Raw genomic sequence first — 26,229 nt, forward strand, 5'->3', positions numbered from 1 at the left:
GTCTCAATTATATATATATATATATATATGTATATATATATATATATATATATATATATATATATATATATGTGTGTGTGTGTGTGTAATTTTGCATTCAGTACATCATCATTCATAAACATAACCTAATGACAAATCTAGGATAAAAATAAAATTTGTGATGAAATTGCTACAAATTATCACACACCTTATTTTTCTTTTACCTAAAGCATTAACAAAAAATCTAGTCTTGATACTAGTTCATAAGATCTTGTAATAGGGATTTTAGAAAACATATTAAAATCTACAAAAAAAAAAATTAGACATATAAACCCCCTTCATAGATTTAAGCAAATGTAAAAAGAGTAAAAGAAATGAATATATATATATATATACCTGGCTCTTTGATTTTTCATGAAATTTGGACCTTGATTTAGAAATTCCCTAGTCTCACCAAAAATTGGCCAACCCATAGTTCCAGGAGGCAAATTTTTCTTGTTGTACACAATGTCAATCCATCTAAATAGAGTAGTACTCAAAATGCAAAATCCAAAAAACACAACAAAAATTATCAACAAAATGGCCATTGATGCTCCCAATGATTGAGAAATTCAATACCACCTTATAACACACAAAAGGCTAATTAATTGTCTAGACTTTCTATTGGTTCTAACTTTTTATAGTCCTAATAACTTAGTTTAACAATGTTATAGTTTTATATTGACTCATAAAAGATGAATTTATTTCCATGTTTAGAGAAAGTATATTATGAGATTATATTGACTCATAATTAATAAATATTTCCATGTTTAGAGAGTAAAATAAATATAGCCAGATACATTGTATTGTGAATTCTGAGTATTCATTCTCCTAAATAAGCCTTTAATCAAATAAGTTTGTAATTATACAAGATTACAATTTATAACTTTCCATAACATCTTTGACTTTTCAATAAATAGAATAATAAATTAAATTTCATTTTTACATAAAAATAATAATTAGAATTAATAACAAATACATTGTATAGACTCTCATTAGACATTGTATAGTCTCCTAAATAAGTTTGCAATTGAATAAATTGTATTTTTTCCTTTTTAGTTGTCATGGTCTTTTTTTTTTTGAGTCAGGATAAAACTTTGACTAACATTATAATGATATTCAAAAATTTGCAAATTATAATACTAATTTTGAATATCTAGATTTTGAGTTTAAAATATTGAACTTATCTAATTTGATTTAGCTTTGAAAATTAGTCAAATTTAATTTTTAAAAATTCCAAATGACATCTATAAATGAACGGAGGAAGTGTATCAATCTCTATATATTATATACCTTTTTTCTCTATGTATTGATTTTAGAGCAACTTTCACGTAGTCAAAGGATAAAATGTTGACTAACATTTTAAGATGTATTTTTTCATTATAATGATATTCAAAAACTTGCAATTTATATTACTTTATGTATAGTTTTGAATAACTAGATTTTCAATTTAAAATTTTGAATTAAGGTAATCTAATGTAACTTTGAAAGTTAGTCAAATTTGATTTTTGAAAAGTCCAAATGTCATCTAAAAAGGAACAAAGGAAGTATATCAATTGATTTTAGAGTAACTTTCACGTATAAATTGTGTTTCTGTTTGTATAAAGCGAGAGAAAATAGTATATACACATGCAAATACATATATCTTCGTCCTATACACTTATAATTATACGATATAAATATTTCTCTGTCCAATTTTCTTTTGTCTTTCTCTCTTTCTCATTTTGTACATACACAAAATTATACAATTGATTTGTATACAACTGCTTTCTTTTGTATATGTATAGCGAATTATACAATTGGTTTCTTTGTATATGTAAGCGAATCATACATATTTATGTTTGCTATGGAGCGTAATTATGCAAACTTTCCTAAAGCAATACAAATATAAATTTTGTGTTCGCTATATGTTGAAAGTTGTTCAAACAAATTTTAACCGTGAATTTATTGTTCGATATATCAGACGTAAACTACACGTCTTGGGGGTTTGATAGTGAAATTCATCTTCCCAAATTCGTATCAAGGCAAAAAGGTAGAGATGGTATGTAAATAGCAAAAGACTCATCAAAAGACATAATATACACTTATATTATAGTCTCTTATAATAACTTTCTGTTAATAATATTATTTTAGTTTCAAAAAATAAAAATAGTAACTTTTCAAAACATATACAACCTCTAACAAATCCAAAAAAAATAAAATTGGAATTTTATCATCTCTTTCACACAAATTCTGAACATCGTTGTCCACACCCCACCACTTCCCGTCGAAAAAATGCCAGAGTTCCACTAAAAAATTAAATGACTCCTCGTGAGTGTTCTTCTGTATATCATCTGTATATCAATGTATCAACAATGTGATGCATAGAATTAATATGAAAAAACCTATATGGTTAAGCAAATTTATATTACTTAATTTGTCATGATAACTATAGTTTGTTATAATTAGAGCTGTCAATATGGTCTAACTCATTCCATTCGGAGTAAGCCATACAAGCTTTAACATTTTACGGGTCAGGCCGAGCTAGCTCATTTTTTGTGTGGGCCATAAAACGGCCGGCCCAACCCACAAGTACATGGGCTACAAGGCTTGCCGGGTCAGCCCACTTTATTTAAAACTTATATTATATTTAGAATTATAAATTATAATTTAAAAACATTATCAAAAATATCGATGAAACAATATTACATGATGTTAATGTTACTACTTTTTAATCAAATCCACAAATAAATTATCTTTATAATATTTATTAAGTTTTTTTTTCAACTAAAAATATAAATATATAAATAGAAATATTAACCTAATTGTTTTGAGTTTGAACTCTCTTTAATTTTAAATTTTAATATTATATTATTATTTAATAATTTTTATTGGCCCATATGCCGACCCTATCGATATTTCTCAAGCCCCACAAATCAGCAGGCTTATTCAGGCCGTGCTAAAAAGCATTTTTCTCAAATAGGCTCAAATAGCCCAGCTCTATTAAATCCCGAGCTAGGCCAGACCGGCCCAACAGGCCTAGCCCATATTGACGGCTCTAGTTATAATTACCACACGCAACTAACATTAATCATTAGTTACGTGGGCTGACTTTGAATTTATATAATTAATCATATTTATATAATTCGCCACATTTGTATAATTCTTTTTTGGTCGAACTAATATTTTATTGAAGAAAACCAACTACTGTCACGCTGTTTCTACTTCTCCATCCTCTCATACTATCTACTTTGTTTGCTACATTCCATGCATATTTAGCTATGGCAGTTGCATCCCTTCTAATCTCGCTTATCACTCTCCTCATTATAACATGTAGCTATGAATCAATAATTAATAGACTATAATTATGAAACGTAATTAAGCTATTTTTGAGTGATTTTACGCGAAAGTTTCCTATTAATATAGAGTTACATTAACCGAACATACAATGAGAATTGAGAAATAGTATTATCTGAGTTGTTGAGATGTTAACAAATTGCTCTGTAATTTCCTTTCAAGAGAGAGAGAGGGTGAAATGGTTGTTGAGATGTTATACTCAATTCACCAAGGAATTATTGCTTCAAGATTCAAAAAAGGCCAAGTAGAGTAATATAAAAGAGAGCCAAAACAAGAAACAAAGATAAATACATAATATTCCTCTTGTTGTTACTATATATCATCAATCAATTGGTAAGAAACACTAATGACATTCTTTTTTTCTTTTTTTTGAAGCTAATATTTGAATGTATCATCTTATTAATTCCACATGTCCTTAAAGTTTTGAACCAAGATCATGCATATGCTAACTCACTAAGAAAAATGTCTACTTTGATTGCAGGCAGGTAAAGTTTCAGATTCAAAGATTTTCTTAATTTAATATTCTTGTTTGTTAAAATACTCATTATTTTCTGTATTGCTGTGCAGATAAAGGAATTAGTATAACACTGCTCACTCAAGCCTGACTAGGCTCAGCTCAGTTCATCCAACAAACAGGTACCTCCAATCTATACTTATTTTCAATTATTACTCTGCATTTGCTCTTTTATTGGGTAAAAAATCAGATGTAGAGTCTCATCATCCAATCCAATACACAATTTGATGTATTAAAAACTCGTAGATATGATTACATACCTTCAAAAAGTTCCATGTTAAAAATAGATCATTAACAAGTTAGAATATTACTTTGGAAGGAAAAAGAAAAAAACAAAGAGGTGATTTATATTGGAGTTCCTCTCAGACAAATGCCTCGTTTTGTCTTCACACTTTTAAAAAGAATGGATATCAGACTCGTCATCTGTGTTGTTCATCACTGAGGAACTCACAAAACCAATCAAAACATATAAAATAATACGATAATCAAAATCAATAACAGTAAAAACTCTCAATTCTCAGCAGGAATAGAGATGAACATAAAGTATAAGAAGCAGTGTATTTATAGGTCATGAGTGGTTTAGCGTTAGGGTTTTCACAGCCATAAGGGGCTTCATATGGGCCGGGATTGAGTAGCTGAACTTGCAACTTGTGGCCTTTTCTGATTCTATTTGAACAAAATTACAAACATAGTCCCTTAAGTCTGACGAAAAGTTCCAAATATGGTCCCTTAGGTTTGATGCCTTTTAACTCACAACTTAGAATTGAAAGCAACTCCTTATCAGAGAACAACTACATGACCCCTCCCCGACAACTTCTTAATGACTCAAACTCACAACTTTATGGTTGAAAGTAAAGTTGCTTACCATTCGAGCAACTACATGTAAAAATAATTCATTCATGAAACAATATTTGATCTTCTCTTCTCTATATCCAGTTCAGCCTTAATTACCTTAACATTAACAAACTCTTAATTGTACTGTTAATATGTCGTAAAAACACATTATGACAGCTGATAATAATGGGAGAAAAATTTACACAGAGAATGAACAAATGAAACCGTGTAGTGTAGCAAATAATCTTTTTTACAAAATAGAAGTGGTTACATAGTGATACTGAATAGAAATAAGAGAACTAAAGAATATCATATAATTAACTCTATCTGTTTATGAATAGTCTTTATTCTCATACAACCCTGATATAACTGTGAACTAAAGAAATTCTACATAACAAAAATGACCTTAAAACATTTGATACAAACTGCTGAATGAAAATTATGGCACCAGCCCTTCAAACAGCATACAGAGGAAAATTAAAATTCGTCTTGAACAAGCATACCCGAATATCCATAATAATGGTCAGCATCACTCTGCTCAGATATCTAACTCTCCAATCAGTTTCCTCGGCTGTGCAAGCGAATCAACCCAAAGACAACTTACTAGGTGTTTATCCGGTTTCTAGACAGTTGCAAAGAAGAATGCCATAGAGAGGATCAACGTCACCACTAGCTTTAGCGAAGAAACCTTCCATACAGTACCAGCATTTGGCATATACGGATATGAATCAGGTTGAGGCATGACACAATTATCACCATTGAAATAAACTCTGTGTGGGAAAGCCCACCCCTTCTCAAAAGTGAAAGTCGACATATCCTTGCGGAATAGAAGCTCAGACTGGACATTTCCTAATGGACCAGCTTGCATGAGCAGATCGTTGTAGAATTTCATACCCCAGAGCATAGCAGTGTCATCTGTAAAAATCCCACGAGATTAGCTATATCTTTCAATCTCTCAATTGTCATAGTATTTTCAACCGATAGTATGAAATAAAATTCTTTACAAGTGTAGAAAAGATACTGCTCGAATGTATTTAACAGTGAAGTAGTAGCAACTAGCTCACTCGACCACAAATGAAATGGCAGAAACTGCTCATTAGAGATTTAATTGTAACAATAAATAGATAACTTACTTATTGCTCCATAAGGAGTTAATGACTTGTAATGAAAGCTGAATAACTGAGTGAGGTTGTCGAAATTGGGATGCTGGACAACTAAGTTCCATTGCGTATAATTCATATTGTAATTGAAGTTAGTTATAGTGACCTTCACCCTCCAATACTCCTTGTAGTTGAGTTTCACATGCCAGTGAATTCTAATAGGGCACATATGACTAGTGCACTGAACCAAAGGAGCATAATTGTTTTTTCCAAGGCCTGAAACAACTGAAGCTAAGTGTGGTTCGTCTTGACTGCGAGGAGCAAAGGAAGAAGGATCAGGAAGTAAATAACCAAAGTTTTCAAAAATAGAAACTGTGACAAAGAATTGAAAGAAAAAAAAAAGACATGTTTTGCACGACTTACTCTACACAATTTCCATGCTGAGTACCATTCTTCTGGCAGCCACAAGTACATGTTGGACACGGTACAATGGTGTCATTGTAGAAGGATGAAAGGGAGACACAGCATGTAGGAGTTTTTTGAGCTAGGAACTGTGAGTATGTGCATGTGACATTCCAAGTCACTGTCATCAACAACATAAATAGTTAGAAACTGCTCACGGTAATTAATGTTAATGACAAAGATCGTATAGTTAAGGTGTTTTGGAAAATAATGCTAATGCTTTGCAAGGAAAATTTATAGCCTTAAAGAGAAAGGCATTCTAGAATTCTCATTTGTTTCTTGAACAAAGAGAAATCTTAGCAACTGGACTTAGATGAGTCATTGACCGTAATGAAGAATGCATGTATTTGAGCCAAGTAACTTACTCATGGCTTGTGTTATTCGTCTCCCGTCACCACTAGAGAACTTAGTGGGTTTAACAACTTTAGCGGGTCCACAAGTATAACCAGGCCCTGGTGCCTTAAGGGTGAAATTCTTAGGAACTCTAACTGTTTTATTCGTTGTCCCAGCTGCACCAACACTGACTTGGAATGAGCTAACGGCAGTTTCAGGATCTTGTCCCCATGAGTTGATCACTCCTCCCTTACAGCAATTTGCAATCTGCTGATTGTAAGGAGTTCCGGGCAGTAAATCGACGACGGTTGGATCCCTCTTGCAGCAATGGGGAATGTTTCCTTTAAATTTTGAACAATCTCCTTGCTCTGTTGTTTGAGCTCCCATCATGCCCCATATCACCTCCTTCTTCGCCCATGTCCATCCCAACGTCCAACCTGGTGCTTGAATATGTCTATATTGTTGGAAGTTAAACATAGTCACAACAGCCTGTCCATTGGCAATGAAAATGATCAGAAACTTACAATTTGTAAGTACTAATAAGGAATAGGAGAAGTAGAGTTAAGTACAGACTAAAAAGACACTAAAGTTCTATGTCCGGTAGGCTGACAATTTTGATAATGAGTAAGCTCCATCTAAAAAGTAGAAAACAGTTGCTAAATACATAAACTTTTTTTGTATTAGCTAATTTGACACGCAATAAAACTGCAAACAACTAATGAATGAAGAGGCAATTATCAAACAAACCTACAAACTGCAGTGCAATAGATGCAAACTGGTTTTAGTCCACATTAGTTTTGACAGAAAAAGTGGGACGGGGAGAGGAGAAAAGAGAAACTACTACTTACAACATATCCATCAGGTGTCCAGCTGATGACATCCCATTTGATTGTGATGTTCCCATTGGGGTCAAGTGCGTCGAAAGCATCTGGAAGAAAACCAGAATTGAAAAGGTGAAAACTTTAAAAAGGCACGCGGACATGCACACACAAACAGATCTTCCCCTAGACTCTGTAAGCAGTTAAAATATTGTTTGATTGGGTTCACCAGTTCTAAATGTTTACCCTAAGCTCATATTCAACCAGCCATCAGAATTGACATATTAATACAGGTATGGAGCCAAACTTTAACGATCTTCTTGGATCTCATCTTAAGGAGATTGCATAAGCATCGAATTCTTATTATTCATGTCATGACACCATTGTGTAAGATAATTCAATAATCAAAGCACATTGACTTGAAAAGAAATCATTTAACTTCCTGTATATTCGCGGATCACAGGCTGGAGCCAAACCTCAGGTGAAAAGAAAACAGGATTGATCTGAAATCCTTTTCAGTGAAGATTCATCAAAATCCACAAATGTATCTTTAGGGGGCAGGGGATCAATCAATAATAGCATTAAAGATCATCACAAAATCTCAAATCAAGTTCAATTTCCCAGCAAATTCCTAAATCAAGAACTCATTTGACTAGCTCCTCTACATGCTAGAAACAGATCAATCTTTAGGTCCAGCATGATTTCACTTCATCAAAATCCAACAACAGAAATATGACATAATCCAACACATAAAAATCAAATCTTTATACTTAAAATCACAACAAAAATCCTAATCCTCTTAAAAAAAAAAGCCATCAGCATTACCAAATACTTCAAAATCAAACAAGCAAATCAAAAACTAACTGAACCCCACATCCCAATTTCACAAAAAAATGAAATCTTGATAGCAGAAAAAAAGGGTAAAGTCATTATCAAACCTGTTGCTGAAAAGCTGAAGCATGACAACAAGAAGACTAGTAATATGGTAGATCTGAAGAACTCCATAGACCCTTCTTTAGCTGCAGCAGATTTTCTCTGTAGGCAATGTCTGTTCAAGATCTGCTAAAATGAGAGTAAAAGAGGAGGAGAAAATTCTTGGCGGTGAGTGGCAGCTGGAAGTGAGTTCACATGGCAACTTAGTCTATTGAAGCTAAAGTGGACTTTAATAATGTTTCTTAAGACAATAACCACCCACTAACTACTGTAATAAAAATTAATTAACGTTTCAAAAGAAAGAAAAAAACTTATATTTTTATTTTTAAAAAAGGAAAAAAATGTTAACCAACAATCTTCTTGCATTGGTAAATTTAGCACTTTTCCATCAGAATCTCTGTTTGTCTTCCCAGCCAAGTATTCATATTTTCTTTCTCCTGTCATATTAAAATTTAATATGCCTAATCAATTAATATTAAAAGTAGTAAATAAAAAAATATTCTTAAAATAGTAAATAAATAAAATAAAACTTGTTCACTTTATGAAATCAATTAGTACTCCTTCAGTTTCTAATTATTTATCTATTTTTTCTCTTTTAATTGTTCTTAATTATTTATTTATTTTGATAAATCAAGAAAGAACAATTTTTTTTACCTTTATATCATCAATTAATTATTTGAAAAAGATGGAATTTTTTTGAAAATTTGAAGTTTTTATTTGGTCCACTTCATAATTAATAGGGATAAAATGGTAAACTTACGATATCAATAGTTATTTTTAATGGGTATTTCAATTCAAAAATGGAAAAATAATCAGAACAAGGGTAATAATTTTATACTTAATTTTTAAACTATCGATATAATTAATTATAGTCATTTTTCGTATATATTTTTCAAGATATTATATTTATTACTTCCTCCGTCTCATTTTACATGTCACATTTTTACTTTGCATTTGCATTGAGAAATAATGCAACTTTACCGATCTATCCTTATTTAATATTTTTTTCAAATCAACTTTATAATAAATATTAAATATATTTCCAAGATTAATTAATTACTCTATTAATAATATAATAAGTAAAATATAAAAATTTATATATAAATTCTATAAAATGATATTATGATCCAATTATTTATTAAAAACTAATAGATAAAATGAAATAAAAAATATATTTAAAAGATGATATAGTAAAATAACATAATATTTCTCACTAAATTTGCAGAAATCAATTAGTAAATATTAAAGAGTCGCTCGTCTTTTTCAATTCGTTGTGTAGCTGGTAATTTGCTAGCAAATAGGGAAATAAAAATGTAGACAAAGACTTTTAAACCGTAATAGAGAAATTAAAATAATATATTATAATTGATGTGATGATATTTGAGAAAATTACAAATTATTTAGTTAGGTGTAGGGTAAAGAAAGAAGAAAATAATAATCTGCCGACAGTGAGGAAAGAGAAAGACAACCCAACTAACCAATAACCATAGATGTGTGTCTTTTGTCCTTTTGATTTGTATTATTTTATTATTTTGTGTGTTTTAAATAAATACAGAATTTGCAAATTCAGTGTCGGTGACACCAAAAATGCAACACCATAATGTAAAAAGAATCAAATGCCCGTTTTTGGCCATAAGATTTTCCAAATAATATTTGTAAAAAATTTGGCAATTAATGTTTGTTCATATAATATATTATTATTCGGTAAATATTTTTAGTAAATATTTCAAATTTCCAAATATTAGTTTTTTTTAATATTTGGGCCAAATCTTATTATTTGGGATTTTTTGAAAATTAAATTTTTATTTCAAACTTTTATCTTTTACAAAAATATACTCTATAGTAGTTGTTTACATTGTATTACATATTTTTTTACGTGCAACACCAAAATGGTGATGAAATATTTACTGAATATTAAGTAATGACTTGATTATTGATGAAAATGATGAAAAATTGGCTCAAGGTAACAAAGTCATGCACTTTGTATACTTTACGATGTATGTAATGATGTTTGTTGCACTCACTCCAAATTATCACATTGCTCTAGTATCATGAACACTATTTGTTAACGAACATCCAAGTGACATGTAATACAAACATATGGTTAATTTTGATAGTTCCAAAACTTATGGGTATAAATCATATTTTTCTAAAATGGTGAAATATATTTCTCAAATCATATGGCCAAATACATGGTAAAATTTCACTCAAATAATATTTGCCAAGAATATTTAGAAATTTATGGCCAAACGCTAGCTAAATAGTACCAATCATGTGGAGTACTCCTCAAGATTTATCAATTAAAAAGTAACGGAAAAAAAATACTTAGTACAACCAAAAAAGGAAAATTATCACCAGATATTATTAGAGCTAATATCAAAAAAGAAAATTTGTGATTCAAAGAATAGAATAAGATAATTTGAGTCGTGGGTTCAATATCGATAAATACTTTATCTAATAAAAATTTTTTAAAATGTAATTTCACCTTGAACTAATTGATACATCCTCTTTTACAAAATAATTGTTACAATTGAACTTTTTTGAGAAATGTTATACTCAATAATAAAGATAAATTAAAAATAAGTTATAAATTGCTTTTTAATTTTTTAAATTATATATATATATATAACCACGAAAAAGTATAGCCTTAGATAATCATTGTGCAAGATTAGTAAATATTATTTTTTCCTCGCGAAGGTAAAAAAATATTATTTTTACTATAATAGTTGTTTGATTGGAAAGTGGAAACTAGCTATTTCAGGATAATTATACTGAAATAACTTATTACAACATGTATTTGAGATAACTTAAAACATTACTATACTATAAATGATGAAAAAGACATCAAAAATTTATTTTGAAATTGTTTTTTTATTTCAATACTATTTATATTTATCACGTCATTATGCTATTAATGATAGGATAAGTATTTAATTTTTTTTTTAATTTTAAAAAGTTTGGCTTCCTACAAAAATATTTAACCATGGGGAATATTGAAAATATTTCTCCGTGCCAAATAATTATTCATTCCCATTTTATGCTTAGACGAAGAAACGAAGTGCATCAATTTATTCTCTCTTTATTTTATTTTAAAAAAAAAAAAAACACTTTAATGATTTTTCCAAGTTGCATTTTTGGTTTCATCCTTTTCAGAGCTTATAACATTTTACATTTTCATACTTTTTTAATATCGAAACATTTTTCTACAGACTATTTTACACTAATTATCGTTCGATTCTGATGCCAAATATTAGACTGAAAACAAACACGACTTATATCAATATTCTTTTTATTTCAATTTTTGTAATACAATTCAAATTTTAAAAGTTAAATAATTCAAATTTTAAAAGTCAAATAATTTAAATTTAAAAGTAAATTTTTCCATAAAATATCCAACCACAAATGAAGCCCATTAACTGTTTGGACATATTGGGTTGATAGCGGCCCATCACAGAGCGATTGTAAAAAGGGAAAATTGGGCAAAATGTCTTTCGCTGTATAGTTGAATACACTTATTGTTATATCAAAAATAACTTTTAGCGGTAATAAATAGGCACATATTAAGAAAGAATATTAAAAGTTTTACCGGTAATAGTTAAGTATTATTAAATTTAATATTACTAAAGGCTTTTGGGATATATATAAAGAGTGTTAATTGACGCTAAAAATATAGATTTAGTGGCAATTGAGCTATTGTGATTAATTATTGTCATTAAAGATCATTTTTGATATAGTGGCAGAATCTCTTAAATTTGTCGGTAATTTTTAGATAGACGTTGAAATTATAACTTATTTTGATTATTTAATATAGTATCTGAACACATAATAAAATATATATTAGATAATTTTCACATTTCATGTAGGTTTCAATTAATGTTGAAGTGTACGACTAAAATAGGAGGCACATTTTATGTGATTAACTCATTTATGGAATGGAAGCTTAAGAGCACGTGCAAAAACTTTTTCAAAATATAAATCAAAAGCATCAAATAAGAACACTTTATCATTTTAAGCGATTGCTTAATTAAAACATATCATAATTCTAATGTTTAACTGGAATTTATCGACAAATTTAAAGTACTATCAATGTATTTAGCCTAATTATATATTAGAGAAATTATGTCATCCTTTTACTTTTTTGACATAAAATTATCCCTGAAAATGAAGCAAATACGTCCTTGAGATATTAAAAATAGAGCAATTATATTCTTCATTAGCCAAGTAGAGCATACATGTTTTCTTCACTAATAAGGTTCAATAATTATTTCTATGTTCAGTATTTGGCACATCATAGAAGTTCACCTCAAATCAATATTAGATATAACTGCATAATAAAGAACATATGTTATTTGAACTATTATTTGATTGGTGCGCATTGGATTCAAATATTTTTCATTTTATTTGAAATTTCTGAAATTAAAGTTGAAGATTGACTTTAACTGTGTTTGATTATATTTTTTGCAAATAATATATTGAACATTTTTATCTGTAAATGTACTTGATTAAATACAACTTTAATATATAAAAAGTGTATTGAAAAACATGTTATAGTTTGTTTTTCAATTTTAAAATACAACTTCAGGTTGGATTTGAAATTTTCATGACCAAACGCTGAATTTGAATATGTCTAAAATCATTTAGAAATAAATAAATAATTTCTATGGCCAGACTAGTATCCTTTTTTATTTTACTGCTAATTGTATTTGTAGAGTATTATATATTTAACTCCTACATTAGATTACAAAAACTTGTTTTGTATTTATTTCATTGTCAAAAAGAAGGGGAATGGGAGAAGGAAGACACATTAACCTACCTCAATTTTGGATAATTTAAATTGGGTGAATCAAAATAAATCAAATATAATAAATAAACGAATTATTAATCTGCTCAATTTTTTATAAGTTGGTTGATGAATCATGCTAATTTAGCTCCCCAAGAGCCAATCCAACTGATTTAAAATTGGTCAAATCTATTTTTAAGTCTATTTTTGATTTTTGAAAGTGTTTGAAAATATAAAAAATAACTTTAAATAAGTCAAAAACGACTTAAATAAGTTAAAAAATATTTGACAAAGTAAAAAATGACTTAAAACAAGTTTGAAACACAAAAGTAAGTCACTCATACTTTTTATTTTTTAACTTAAAAGTCATTTCAATATGATTTTTTACTTTTAACGTAAAAACTATTTTTTTCAAGTCAATTCAAACGGACTCTAAAACTCCATCGAATGACCACTTCATTTTCATTTGTTCTTCTATTACATTAAGTCTATACAAAAAGAATACTCCGAATAAGATTTTTGTGGCCTCTATCGACATACGATCTTAATTATTATCTTATGTCTATGATTGTGAAAGCTTACCAAACTCCATGTTGAATAATTGTTATAGTTTCCCACATTATTATTTTAGTACTATCATATAATTTTGAGCGATCTTCGATTTTATGAGTTAATTTTTGTTATTTCAAGTTATATTTAATGACAATTTATTTAACACTTACCGTCAATACGAGAATCTACTAATTTTATTTAATTTTTAGGAAAGGATATAGACAGTATTCTTTTAGAGTAGGAAAGAGAAAGTACTCAAAAGAGACCAAGGACAAAATTAGAAAAGGATAAATGAACGAAAAGATATTAAATACTCTCTCCATTCTAATTTTACATTTTACAAATTTTGAGATTCAAATAAAAAAAAGATCTGAATATAAATAATCATATGATAATTTATATTATGTAATTTTTTTTCCAAATCACACTTTAAGATTTCATACACAAATTTACAATTAAAAACAAAGTTTGACAAAAATAATATGAGCATATCTAAATATTTTAGTTGGATTACAGTATCTCAAAAATCAACAAAGTGGCTGTAGTTTAGTGGTAAGAATTCCACGTTGTGGCCGTGGAGACCTGGGCTCGAATCCCAGCAGCCACAATACATCTTTTTTTAAAAATGAAAGTGTGACGTAAATTGAGATAGAGAGAGTAACAATATTACGAGATGAATCAACCTGAGTCTTTTTGTCTGGAACGCAACTGCCGCAGACCGCGAAGCAACCTTCATTGTTATCGATGAAGCAAGACTAAAGTCTCCGTTATGATCACCATGGATAGGCAAAAGAAAATGAAGATCCTCATTTTAGCTATTATTATTGCCTTTTTTCCTATGAATATTATGAAGGTATCATTTTAAGGGCCCCTAATAATGCATTCTTAGAGAAAAGAAGATGCAGACTTTCTACCACTTATTTTTTTTTTTCATTTTTGCGATATTATATATCTCGTAATAATTTGAGATAAGTGTAGCAAATATACCTAAACTATCTTTTTTTTGGGAGTTTTATATATAAATTATTAAAAGTTTGAGTTTCATACATAAACTTATCATTTATTTGAGAAACACAGCTCACTAGTCTGTGTAATGAACTCTCTTTTTTATTTAAAAAAACTTGACACATGACATTCCACATCGATTAAAGATTTACATCTGACAAAAAAATAAAATAAACTATTAATATTAATTAAAAATTTAAAAAAAATCAAAAATACCCTTAACGTCTTAGAAATATTTTAAAATATGTCTTTCCTTCAACCTATCGGTTTTTAAATGCTCTCAACATTTTGTTTGGAAATATCCTTTAGGGTGTGTTTGGTATGGAGAAAATGTTTTCTGGAAAACATTTTCCTATTTTCTTTTGTTTGGTTGCAACAAAATATTGGGAAAACATTTTCCCAAACGACTTGTTTTCCTAAAATCAGAGGAAAACGACTTCCGTAACAAATCTGCGGAAGTCATTTTCCAGAAAAGAAGCCGACGCGAAATTCACTCCTCGGCATATCCCCACTCTCAAACGTAGTGAAGGAGGCTGTTTCTCTATTATTTCTCCAGCTTGTTCCTCTCCAAATTTAGGGTTCCCATTGTTGTTCTTCTCATTCATATTTCTGTAAGAAATTCGAAGGTATGCTTTCAATAATTATAGTTGTGCCATTTTTGATTGCGAAGTTCTTCAAAATATTCATCTTTCACTTGCTTCTTTACTGAAATACTTGCTCATGAGTTTGAACTTGACTTTATTTGGTGAATTTATGCATTTGATTCAATATTTTTTGGTAAATCTATGAATTGTGGCCTACTACTTTCGATTATTTCATATTTTTCTGGGATTTGACCCAAGTATGTTTGGTTGTGTGTGTAATGTTATCTGTTCACAGATATGTAGATTTGAAATAGGATTTTAGATTTTGATTTGTGGTTAAGAAATGGAAGATATGGAGGAGTGATGTTAAGGGTTTGAAACAGAGAAATGGGGTTGGGTCAGAAGGGTCTGATTGTTCATCAATGAACAATGATACTTATACAGCTGTTGTTGCTGCTGTAGTTAGAGCTCCTCCTAATGATTTTAAGGCTGTTAAGGAAGAATGGGTTGCAATTAGGATTCAAACTACCTTTCGTGGATTCTTTGTATTCCCTTTAGATTTCTTGTTTTTTCCTTTTTATTGGGTAATTTGGAGGAAAGACATTTCAATTCTCTGTTGGTTTTGATATTGATTTCCTCAAAATTGATCAGACGTTGCTATAAGCCTTGGCAGATTTTCTTATTATGTTCTTTTCTTTGTTATATCATAAACGCAATTACGTTATATTGGTCGTTGGAACAGATGGATATGACAAACAAAGATGAAGATGATGCAATAGTTGGAGCTGTAGCTACATCTGTTTTAGCTTTCGGAGTTGCGATTAATGTAGCCTATAAAAATCAAAGTAGCATTTCTAGAGAACCTTATAGGAATAAAGATCAAGAAAGGGAATTTTACATGAATAGTATTTTGAATGGAAGTGATGTTCATTGTATAGGACAAATAAGGATGAGCAAGCATGTGTTTTATGAACTATGCAATGCTCTTAGAAGAAACAATTTGTTGAGTTCAAGCAAAAACATGTCTATTCAAGAACAAGTATTAATATTTTTAGAGATCGTTGGTTTTAATGAACGATTTCGCAAGATTGGATCACACTTCTATAGGTCAATCGAATCTATTCATCGATGCTTTCACACGGTACTTCAAGCAGTTTTGAAGCTCTACCCTATCCTTATAAAACCACCAGATGGTGGTATTCAACCGGAGATAAGGAACACCTATCGATATTATACATGGTTTGTTGTAAGTGACATACTAAAATTTCAATCATTTTATGAAAAATAGTACATATTATTAACTTAGTTGTATATAGAATTGTGTAGGTGCAATAGATGGCACACATGTGCTTGCATCCGTTCCTATTGAACAACAAAGTAGATTTCGTGGTCGAAAAGGCACAACAACACAAAATGTATTGGCTGTCATCAACTTTAATTTGAAGTTCACGTATGTACTAGCTGGTCGGGAAGGATCTGCTCATGACTCTCGCATATTAAACGATGCATTAGAGAGACCACATGGGTTTCAAATCCCCCAAGGTATCTTATTCAATCTAAAGTAGTTTTATCGAAAAAATTAGGTGGACAACGTATATTAATTAACTATATCATGCCTTTGTAGATAAATTCTATCTTGGAGATGCGGGATATGGACTTCGTAAGGGATTCATTCCTCCTTATCATGGAGTACGCTATCACTTACAAGAGTATAGTGATCGTCCACCCCAAAATGAAAAGGAATTATTCAATCTTCGGCATGCATCATTGAGATCCACAGTTGAACGTGCCTTTGCTATTCTCAAGCGACGATTTCGTGTAATTGATAATGAACCCTTTTGGGACTTTAAAACTCAAGTGGATGTGGTGTTAGCTTCATGCATTTTACATAATCACATAATTAATTTGGAGCCTAACGACATGATAATTCAAGAAGTAGATGTGGAACCACTAGTTCAACCTCAAAATGTTCAAATTACTCAAAGCTCTCAAGGGAGTCAAAGCTATCAAACCCAAAGAGAGAGGCGTGAAGAAGCTAGAGAATGATCGTCGAAAAGAGATGCCATTGCTCATGCCATGTTTACCGATTATGATAGGAGGAGGAATTAGATGTTCTTAAAGAGTAGGTATAACTATCAAGTCAAAGTTCCTGATTTAATTATTAGATGGCCTGATTTTGTGAACTGTATCTTGCTGTTTTTCTAACACTGTTGCTGTTTACTTTACCATTGGTTATAGTAGCAGACATAGATTTCTTTGCACTATTGTTTGCTTCTGTTGTTGTCAAAGAGTCATTTGTTTTAGCAGTTATGGGATTAGATTGGAGTAATATGTTTTTGTAGTGTCTACTTCAAAGTTTTGACTTCCCCTGTTGAATGTTTATTCTTTTCTTATCGCTTTGCTGAAATTGATTTAAAAAATCATCCGAAAATTGTGTTCATTGCTCTAAATATTGGTTGTGATCATTTCCTTGTATGGATGTTAATCACCCTGCTCCCTACTTGTTCATTATGTTGGAAGTACGAAAGTAAACTTTCTTATGAATGTTATATGAGTGACTGCCTATATTGTGATATTACTTTTCTCACATGGAAAAAAGTTAATTTCTAGTTTAAAAGTGGATGTTGAATCAGATTTTTAAACAAAAGCCTCAACTTGGAGAGTGGGGGAGTCTTTTTTATATTTGAATGTTTTTTGTAACAGCAAATAATGGGCAAAAAAGGAGAGAAGCAGTTTAGGTGGTCAAAGCCAATGGAATATTTGATGTTGGAGATCTTAGCGGATGAAGTGAAGCAGGGAAATAAATCAACCAATCAGTTTAAGGTTATCTCATTCAATCGTGTTTCGAATGCCATTAATGAACAATTAGGAATGGACTGTTCTCCAAAGCATGTGGAGAATCATCTCAAAACGCTAAGAAGCACATGGAATATAGTGCAAACTCTACTAAACAAAAGTGGTCTTGGATGGGATGACAACTTGAAGATGATTACTGCCAGTCCCAGAGTGTATGCAATGCATATTCAGGTAAGGTTGTTGTATCAGTATTGACGTCGTTTATGCAACTCTATGAATATTCAAGATATTCATGAAATATCTTAGATATTAATTTTTGACTTGAACGCTGTTTTTTTGTTTATGAGAAATTAAAGAGTTGAGGCTTTAGTTTTATAGGAAAAGAAAAAAAAGAGAGAGGGGTGGTTTTAGTTCTATATTTCGCCATTTCATGAAGTTTATGTTACAATTGTGTTATATGTTGATGTCTCTTGTTTAATACCATATTTTTGTCATTTATATTGTAGGCGCATCCTAGTCATGATAAGTTCATCAACAAGAAGATTGATATGTTTGAAGAAATGTCTCTTGTTTGTGGGAATGATCGAGCTAGGGGTGATTGTGCTAAGTCATTTGAAGATATAGGCTTGGATTGTAGTTCAGAGAAAGGTAATGAAGATGAGATTGAAGGACCGTCTAAGGAGAATGGAGTGCAAGATGTGAGTGAAACTTCTCAAGTCAAGTCAAGTCGTAAAAGAAATCGTCCTTCTGATGTGCAAGATGTGGTCGGTGATATTTCAACAAAACTTGGAGGTGGCAGCGGCAATAAGTAAGATAGCTGATAGCCGATTAGATGTGACAAGGTTGTATGAAGAAGTTATGGCAATTGAAGGTTATGGGGAAGAGTTCTTAGGGGATGCTTTTGACTATTTGGTACAAAGTGATACTTTAGCTAAGGGATTCATGGCTAAAAATCAAAATCTTCGTAAGGTTTGGTTGGAAAGGTTCAAGCGACTACATAAATAGAATATATAAGTGAATAGGAAGAACATAACTCTATATAGTACTACTATTATTAGAGGACTTGATATCTTTTTGCTTGAATTTGATTTGTGTGCTTGAGACAAAGTTGTTTTACATGTTTACAGATTGTTAGTTTGTTGATTTAATGGTGTTATTGAACTAAGTATTCACAATTATATTATTATGATATGTTTGTACAACTTACTGTTTGATATGTGTGTGGTGTACAGAGATGAGCAATTGTGCACAATAATGTGAAAAACTTCAAGGCTCACTGTATAGTATAGTGTTAGCTAAAAGTATGTACTAATGTATTGTATGCTATTTTCAAGTTATTTTTTGATTAAAACGACAGTTCGATACATAAAATATCTTATATTCATTGCAAAATTAGAGATCTTATTTTAAAGGATTAGTATTTGATAGTTTGTGTAGAAATAATAGAAAAATATCAAGTTCTAGTGGGGAGGGAGTTGGGGGTGAAAGAGCATAGAAAATTATTTTCCTAAAAAAATTCCTCACTCACCAACCAAACACTAGAAATTGTTTTCTGGAAAATGTTTTCCACTCACTAACCAAACATAAGAAAACAAGTTAAAAATCAACTTGTTTTCCTAGAAAACATTTTCTAGGAAAACATTTTCCATGGAAAACATTTTCCTTCATACCAAACACACCCTTAGTTAACAGAAATTTATTGTGGATTTAATTAAACAAGTGGCCAAATTTCATTGGTCCAACAAATTTTTTTATCAAATAAAATAAGTCCTACGCAACCCAAACTCGTTTCACTGTCAACTTAACTAGGCATTTGATCATGTGATACCGTATCACGATATGGTATTGTGAGATAGACTCAATGTTTGGACGTGTGATTTTGATTCTGTCTCATGATTTCATATCATGAGATGTAACATCATATTCTCCAAAAACCATGATATGGAATCACATGGTGATACCACAATATGGTATTGGAGATAGAATCAACGTTTGGACATGCGATTTTGATTCTGTCTCATGATTTCATATCATGAGATGTGACATCATATTCTCCAAAAACCATGATATGAAATCACATGGTGATACCATATCATAATTTGAGTTATTTTAATACAAAATTGATTCACGAGTTTATATTTTGTTGAAACAACCCCACATTTATATCTAATAATCATTTTATTTCACATGTAAATAAAAATATAATCACATCATTACTTTTTAAAATTTATTATTCTCACCACAAAAAATTTAGTATTCTCACCAACATATAATCACTTTAACTCACACTTCATGATTGTTGAGTAATAAAATCTTAAAGAGTCCGTGAAAAGTGTTTCATTTTTACTCAAATATATTGGTGAAACAATTACTTAAGCGGAGAACAAATAACTTTGCAATAATTTATTATACAATTTATGATTTTTTGTTTATTTGATAATATCGAATAAACAATTGGGGCTATTTAATAGTTTTAGAACTTATGAGATTTTTATGTTTATGAGAAAAAATACAATACCAAAATTCTATATCACATGTCCAAACAAAAATTCAATTTCATCTCATGATACCATATCACATATCCAAACGGGCCTTTTCTATTTTTTTTTTCTTCCTCTTTTTTTTTTTTTTTTAGAACAACTTCCAATCCAAAACTAGCAGAATTTTTATAAACCCCATGTGTTTGTAAAATCTCATTATTTAAAAATAAGCCATACGAATTAAAATAAGATGAAAACAATTAGTTTAAATATTCTCATATAATGTTTTATAAATTAACCGATATTTATGAAGTTAGAACTAAACCTAAAATCGATACATTCTGTCTCGCTTGTCCCACCTTGGCGTCAGCTTACCCCGCTAGAGCGCCACCATCATAGCGACAGTCTGCCCGCTTTGGCGAGAGGGTGATCCAATTTTCCTTAGACGTTACTCCTTTTCCTATTAATGATGGTTCAGATCGTTACAATGTCGACCCCCCCCCCCCTTTTAGTTATTCCGTATGTCTATTTCTATAGATTTTGAACCTCTGAATTCAATTGATTTATAGGTCTTAAGTCTCTTAGAATATGATATGTTGGTGAACTACTTTATAACATTTTTCTCCAAAAACTTTGATCAAGACTTTTTAGATCCTAAAAATTGAGAAATGGCAAAATTCAAAGTAGTTCACCCATAATAGTACAAATCAAACCACATCATGTATATTGTATCAACATACATGATACAATATAACCCACTCCTTGCCACAAGGCGTTTTTTATCAAGGCTTCCTAACATCTGACTATGAATCTCTTGCAACACACAGACAACCTTTTTCTCAATATTAACAACTCTTGAACCCTTGGCCCTTCCCGGCTCGTTCAACAACAAGATACATAACGAGTTACATCAAAATAGTAGATTAAACAGATACATGTCATCAAAATCCTTTAATCCTTCAGGCGCAATACAACACAAGTTATTACTTAAGAACAACACACAACTTCACAATTTCAAGATATACAATTATGTCAAGTCATTGGTCTTCTCATGGAATCTAAACTCAAACTGTTAGAGTATCGGTTCGTGATATTCAATCCAGTATTTATGTCAAAAGATGGCAATCGATCTCAGTTAGTGTGAGAAAATGCATTACCCGATCCATTCAACAAACACAATCACCATCAAGTATATTCTCACAATCATACAACAAGGTGATTCATTGTATGTAGTCCTTCATTCATACTTATTTACATTACGTTTGATCTGAATGCTTCATTCAAGTACACACGCATCATAATGCGGAAATCATCAACATATATCACGCAACCAAGAAATCAAACCATCACTTAGTCCTAGTTCATTGTCTAAGACTTCTTCTTAGGATTTAATCATCTCTTATTAGGTGCACAAAAGGCCTACACAAACTCTACGATTGATTTAAATTATACGTGAGCACAAATTTATAACTACTTAATTAATAAAACCTAGCCTACTTGGCGCCAAGCAGTTGTACGGTATCTTGGGCTTCGATTCTTGTTTTTTGACTTCGTAATGGTGATCTTGACCTGAAATACGCAATCCATTGACCTCCTTACGCTAGAATTCTCCTTCTCCATCCTTCCCAAGCTTATAGCAGTTTTTTAGGGTTATCATGGTGGTTTACGTCTAAATTAGATGTTTTAGAAGAAGGAAAAACTAAGATTTCGCGGTATTTACATTTTGTCCATCATGTCCCACTTTGGCATTAGCTTACCCCGCTAGAGCGCCGCTACCGTAGCGGCAGCTGGCCCGCTCTGGCGGGTGGGTGACCCAATTTTCCTTAGACGTTATTCCTTTTTCTATTAACGACGATTCGGATCGTTACAATGTCGATCCCCCTTTAGCTACTTTGTGTGTCTATTTCTTCAAATTTTAAATTCCTTGTTCAACTGATTTTTGATAGGTCTTAGTCTCTTAGAATATGATATGTTAGTGAACTACTCTGTAACAATTTTCTCCAAAAACTTTGATTAATAAGCTTTTTTAGATCCTAAAAACTGAGAATTGACAAAATTCAAAGTAGTTTATCCATAATAGTACAAATCAAACCACATCATGTATATTGTATGATGTTGGTTGCTTAATTCAACAGCGAGAATTTATGGTTAAAAATATTTTCAAACTATATCTCAAACTTAAACTACATCCTTAAATTATTCTTCTTTAACAAAAAACATTCTTCAAGTATTTAGAACATAACAATTTCTGTCCATCTATTAAAATTTGTCAAAAAATTAGCAAATTCCAAACAAAAACATATGCAATTCATATTATTCTTATAAAACATAATTTTATAATTTTATTATCTGTTGGAAAAAACTTCCAAAAATAAAAAATAATTCTTTTATAACTCTTGTTTGTTGTTTTTCAAAAAATGTTAGGACAGTGCGAGTCTATGAGGAGACATGATTTGCTCTTTGTTTTTACCAACTAAAGGGAGTTGGAGCTTAATTTCGCACCATCTTCACCTTACAAATTAAAGTCAAAATATTGTTAGATCAATAGTTCTTTTGCGGCAAATTGATAGTTATGGTGATTAAGATTAAGTTGATTTTGATTTTTAGTACTCGGATTTCATTTTCCATCATTATTAGTAAAAGTCTCCGACCGACATCACTTTTTGCAGATCCATTGAGAAGAAAACATTTCAACTGATAATTCTTTGATATCAAATGAAAAGTAAATAAAAATAAAATTGCTAATTAACAATATAGCAATGCAAAATGTTGTTGCTAAATTTTTTTTACAATATTATTTTAGATGTATGTAGAATAAACATAATTTTGGTTTATGGGGGTGATGCAGGGAGTTTTGTTGAGCGTAGCGTGAACCGTACATGTTTTTGAAAATAATTTGCTAATTTTTGACAAATTTTAACAAAATGATGAAAAATCTCAAATTCTAAATAATTGAGGGGTTAAGAAAAATAATTTAAGAAGTATTTTAAGTTGGAATATAGTTTAAAGATGTTTTTGACAAAAAAACCTTCAACAATAACGATGAAGGGAGACAATCATATTTATTTTTTTAATTTTAGAAAACTTTAGTTTCCTACAAAAATATTTCTCCATGTCAAATACTTAAAGTTTGTTTGGAAAGTCACTAGGTAATTGAAATTGAAGTAATTGAAAATATTAAAGAGCAAATTTTGACTAAATATTCAAATTGAGCGAATCAAAATAAACCGAATATAATAAATACAGCGAATCATTAATTTGCTTAAATTTGTACGAGATGGTTGATTATTCCGGCTAATTATTTAGCTCCTTAAAATGAAAATGAAAATGATGATCACTTCATTTTCATTTGTTCTCGAAACGATTATACATTATCCTCTATTACATTAAAAAAGAATAATCCGATTAATTAAGACTTTTGTGGTCAATACGATCTTAATTATTATCTTTTGTCTGAATTGTGAAAGCTCATCAAACTCCATGTTGCATAATTTTTACACTAGTTTCCCACATTAATTAAGAGAACAAGTAATAGTACTTCTATATAATTTTGAGTGATCCTTCCCCACTTTTCGAATTTCAAAATTTAAATTTTTTTCTTTCTTTAAATAAGTATTACAGTAATTTATAATACATTTTAAATATATAAATTTTATTTTAAAACATATTTAAGATTTCATGCTTGAGTTCACATTAAGATTAAAATTCAATTCTCGAAATACATAAATTGGGAAAAAGATAATATGAACCTATCTAAATCTTTGCATTTTGGAAGTATATACACACAGGTTTATGTAGCTTAATAAATTTATAATCATTATCATGAACACACATAGTAATTTGATAGACGGGAAATCATCTTTATGTAAATGATAAACGTATTTATAGATAGAGAAATCACTGACGAATAGTTTTAACCTGGAGAACGCCTGCAGTTATTGTATTCAGTACATGGGCGTTGCCCAGACTTCTTGTCCCCTATGCAATTCCCGTACACTTTCTCGTTGCAGATCGGTGGCTTATCATTAGTAACTTTGAAAGACAAGTAATTTACATCACCTGCAAGACTAACCTCCCAATTAATACCATCCGTTTCTCCGGTGCCGTTCCACCGCCTTTCGACGATCGTCGTCCCGTCTGTTACCGAAGAAGCAGAGAGCAAAATCACTATGGATAGCCAAAACAAACTGCAGCTCCTCATTTTAGATATCTCACACTATGATTGCTTCTTTCCCTATGACTATATTGAGTGAGAGAACAGGGGAGGACCCACACTACACGCTGGGTCGTAATTTTCTAAAAAATTATATATATATAATTATTTTGAAAAATTAATAGATATTACGATATAATTAACAGTGCACCCATATAACACATAGAAGTGTCTTTGTGCAATTGATAGTAGCTAGAGATACCATCCTTTAAATCAGAATTCAAATTTCACTTGAATCTATTTTTATTTTATTTAAGCTATGTTTATATTGGTGCACCCAAAGTATTCAAATTCTGAATTTGTCCGATTGAATATTATGAAGATGTTCACAGATCACTAATAAATGGTCTCTTTTTTAGGTAGAGGAGTCCCCACCTAATAATGCATTATTAGAAGATTACAAACTTTCTACCAGTTCATCTTTTTTGTCCTTTTTGCTTTTTATATTATATAAAAAAAAAAAGACTAGGAAGTTTATTATTTTTTTGCTTTATGAAATTATAGTCATATTGTTAATGTTTTTAACGATTTTTTCAATACTCAAATCCAAATAAATTATATTACATATTCTAATACTTATATATGTAATTTTGACTTAAATTCATTAAACATTGATTTTATTAAAAAAGAAAAAAGAAGAATTCTTAAATTAGCATAATCAACCACTTAGTCTTTAATGTTAGAGTTGTAATAATTTATAATTTATCAATTTAGTATCCATTTAAGTGCGTTTTTTTACATAATTATGACATGGTAATAAAAATAAAAATAATAGATTTAACAGAAAAAGGTAGGATATATACTCACTCTCCTATTGGAAAATTCTTTTTGTCTAGGAAATTTTGCCAGAACTAGATTTTTTCTGTGTAATTTTACTTTTTAAAAGTATTTTTACCATTTTATTTTTAAACCTTTTACTAAAAATTGGAAAAAAAGATCGATTTGTTTTAAAATAAAAAAAATATTATAGTTTTAAATTTTTTAAATCAAATTCTGGACAAATTTTTTAGTTATTTATCACTTCTCATACCCATTATAGTATATAAATAAAACAACGGTTAAGACATTTGTGCAAACGTTGAGTCTACTAAAAAAAATGTTATTTTCTAATATAAATGCATAAAATGTAGAACAAACATGCAAATTAATTAGCATAAATATATTAGATAAAGAAAAATGAAATAATTTCACAAACCTTCTTCGAATTTAGCTTTTCTGAAATGGTTTTGATTTGAATTTATAGACATTACCTCTTGAAATTTATGATATTACACTTACTTTTCTTATTTTAATTTTATTGTAACACTTCCTTTAACTTATTAAATATAAATTATTATTCTCAATTATATGTTTAGACTTATTTGAACTTCAAGAGAAACTCAATAACCTAGTTAAAAGAATCTTCTAAGTAGCAATATATATATGGATGCAATTTTTATCTAGTTTCTTAAATATTAAGTGATATATATAT

At 30.1% G+C, this 26,229-nt stretch overlaps 2 protein-coding genes, 2 non-coding genes and 1 pseudogene across 4 annotated transcripts in view; 2 read left to right on the plus strand and 3 right to left on the minus strand.

Moving 5' to 3' along the window:
• Positions 1-566, minus strand: part of LOC107010718 (cytochrome P450 85A3) — a 5,458-nt gene extending 4,892 nt beyond the window's left edge. The window contains exon 1 of the mRNA XM_015210004.1: positions 376-566. Coding sequence (XP_015065490.1) covers positions 376-566 — 191 coding nt within the window. The remainder of the gene's footprint in view (positions 1-375) is intronic.
• Positions 567-3,693: 3,127 nt separating this feature from the next.
• On the plus strand, positions 3,694-19,648 carry LOC107011267 (annotated as a pseudogene).
• On the minus strand, positions 4,226-4,312 carry LOC114076198. Its single transcript, XR_003577076.1, has one exon. It is a non-coding gene; the product is annotated as a small nucleolar RNA SNOR75 (small nucleolar RNA).
• On the minus strand, positions 4,994-8,543 carry LOC107011265 (protein COBRA-like). Its single transcript, XM_015210682.2, has 6 exons — positions 8,354-8,543; positions 7,446-7,525; positions 6,630-7,086; positions 6,226-6,385; positions 5,836-6,113; positions 4,994-5,617 (listed from the first exon to the last, which is right to left on the minus strand). The coding sequence occupies exons 1-6, from the start codon at positions 8,418-8,420 to the stop codon at positions 5,325-5,327; spliced, it is 1,335 nt and encodes a 444-aa protein (XP_015066168.1). The 5' UTR covers positions 8,421-8,543; the 3' UTR covers positions 4,994-5,324.
• On the plus strand, positions 14,216-14,287 carry TRNAH-GUG. Its single transcript has one exon. It is a non-coding gene; the product is annotated as a tRNA-His (tRNA).
• Positions 19,649-26,229: the final 6,581 nt, after the last annotated feature.

This window comes from Solanum pennellii, chromosome 2, assembly GCF_001406875.1.
Source record: "Solanum pennellii chromosome 2, SPENNV200".
Lineage (NCBI taxonomy): Eukaryota > Viridiplantae > Streptophyta > Magnoliopsida > Solanales > Solanaceae > Solanum > Solanum pennellii.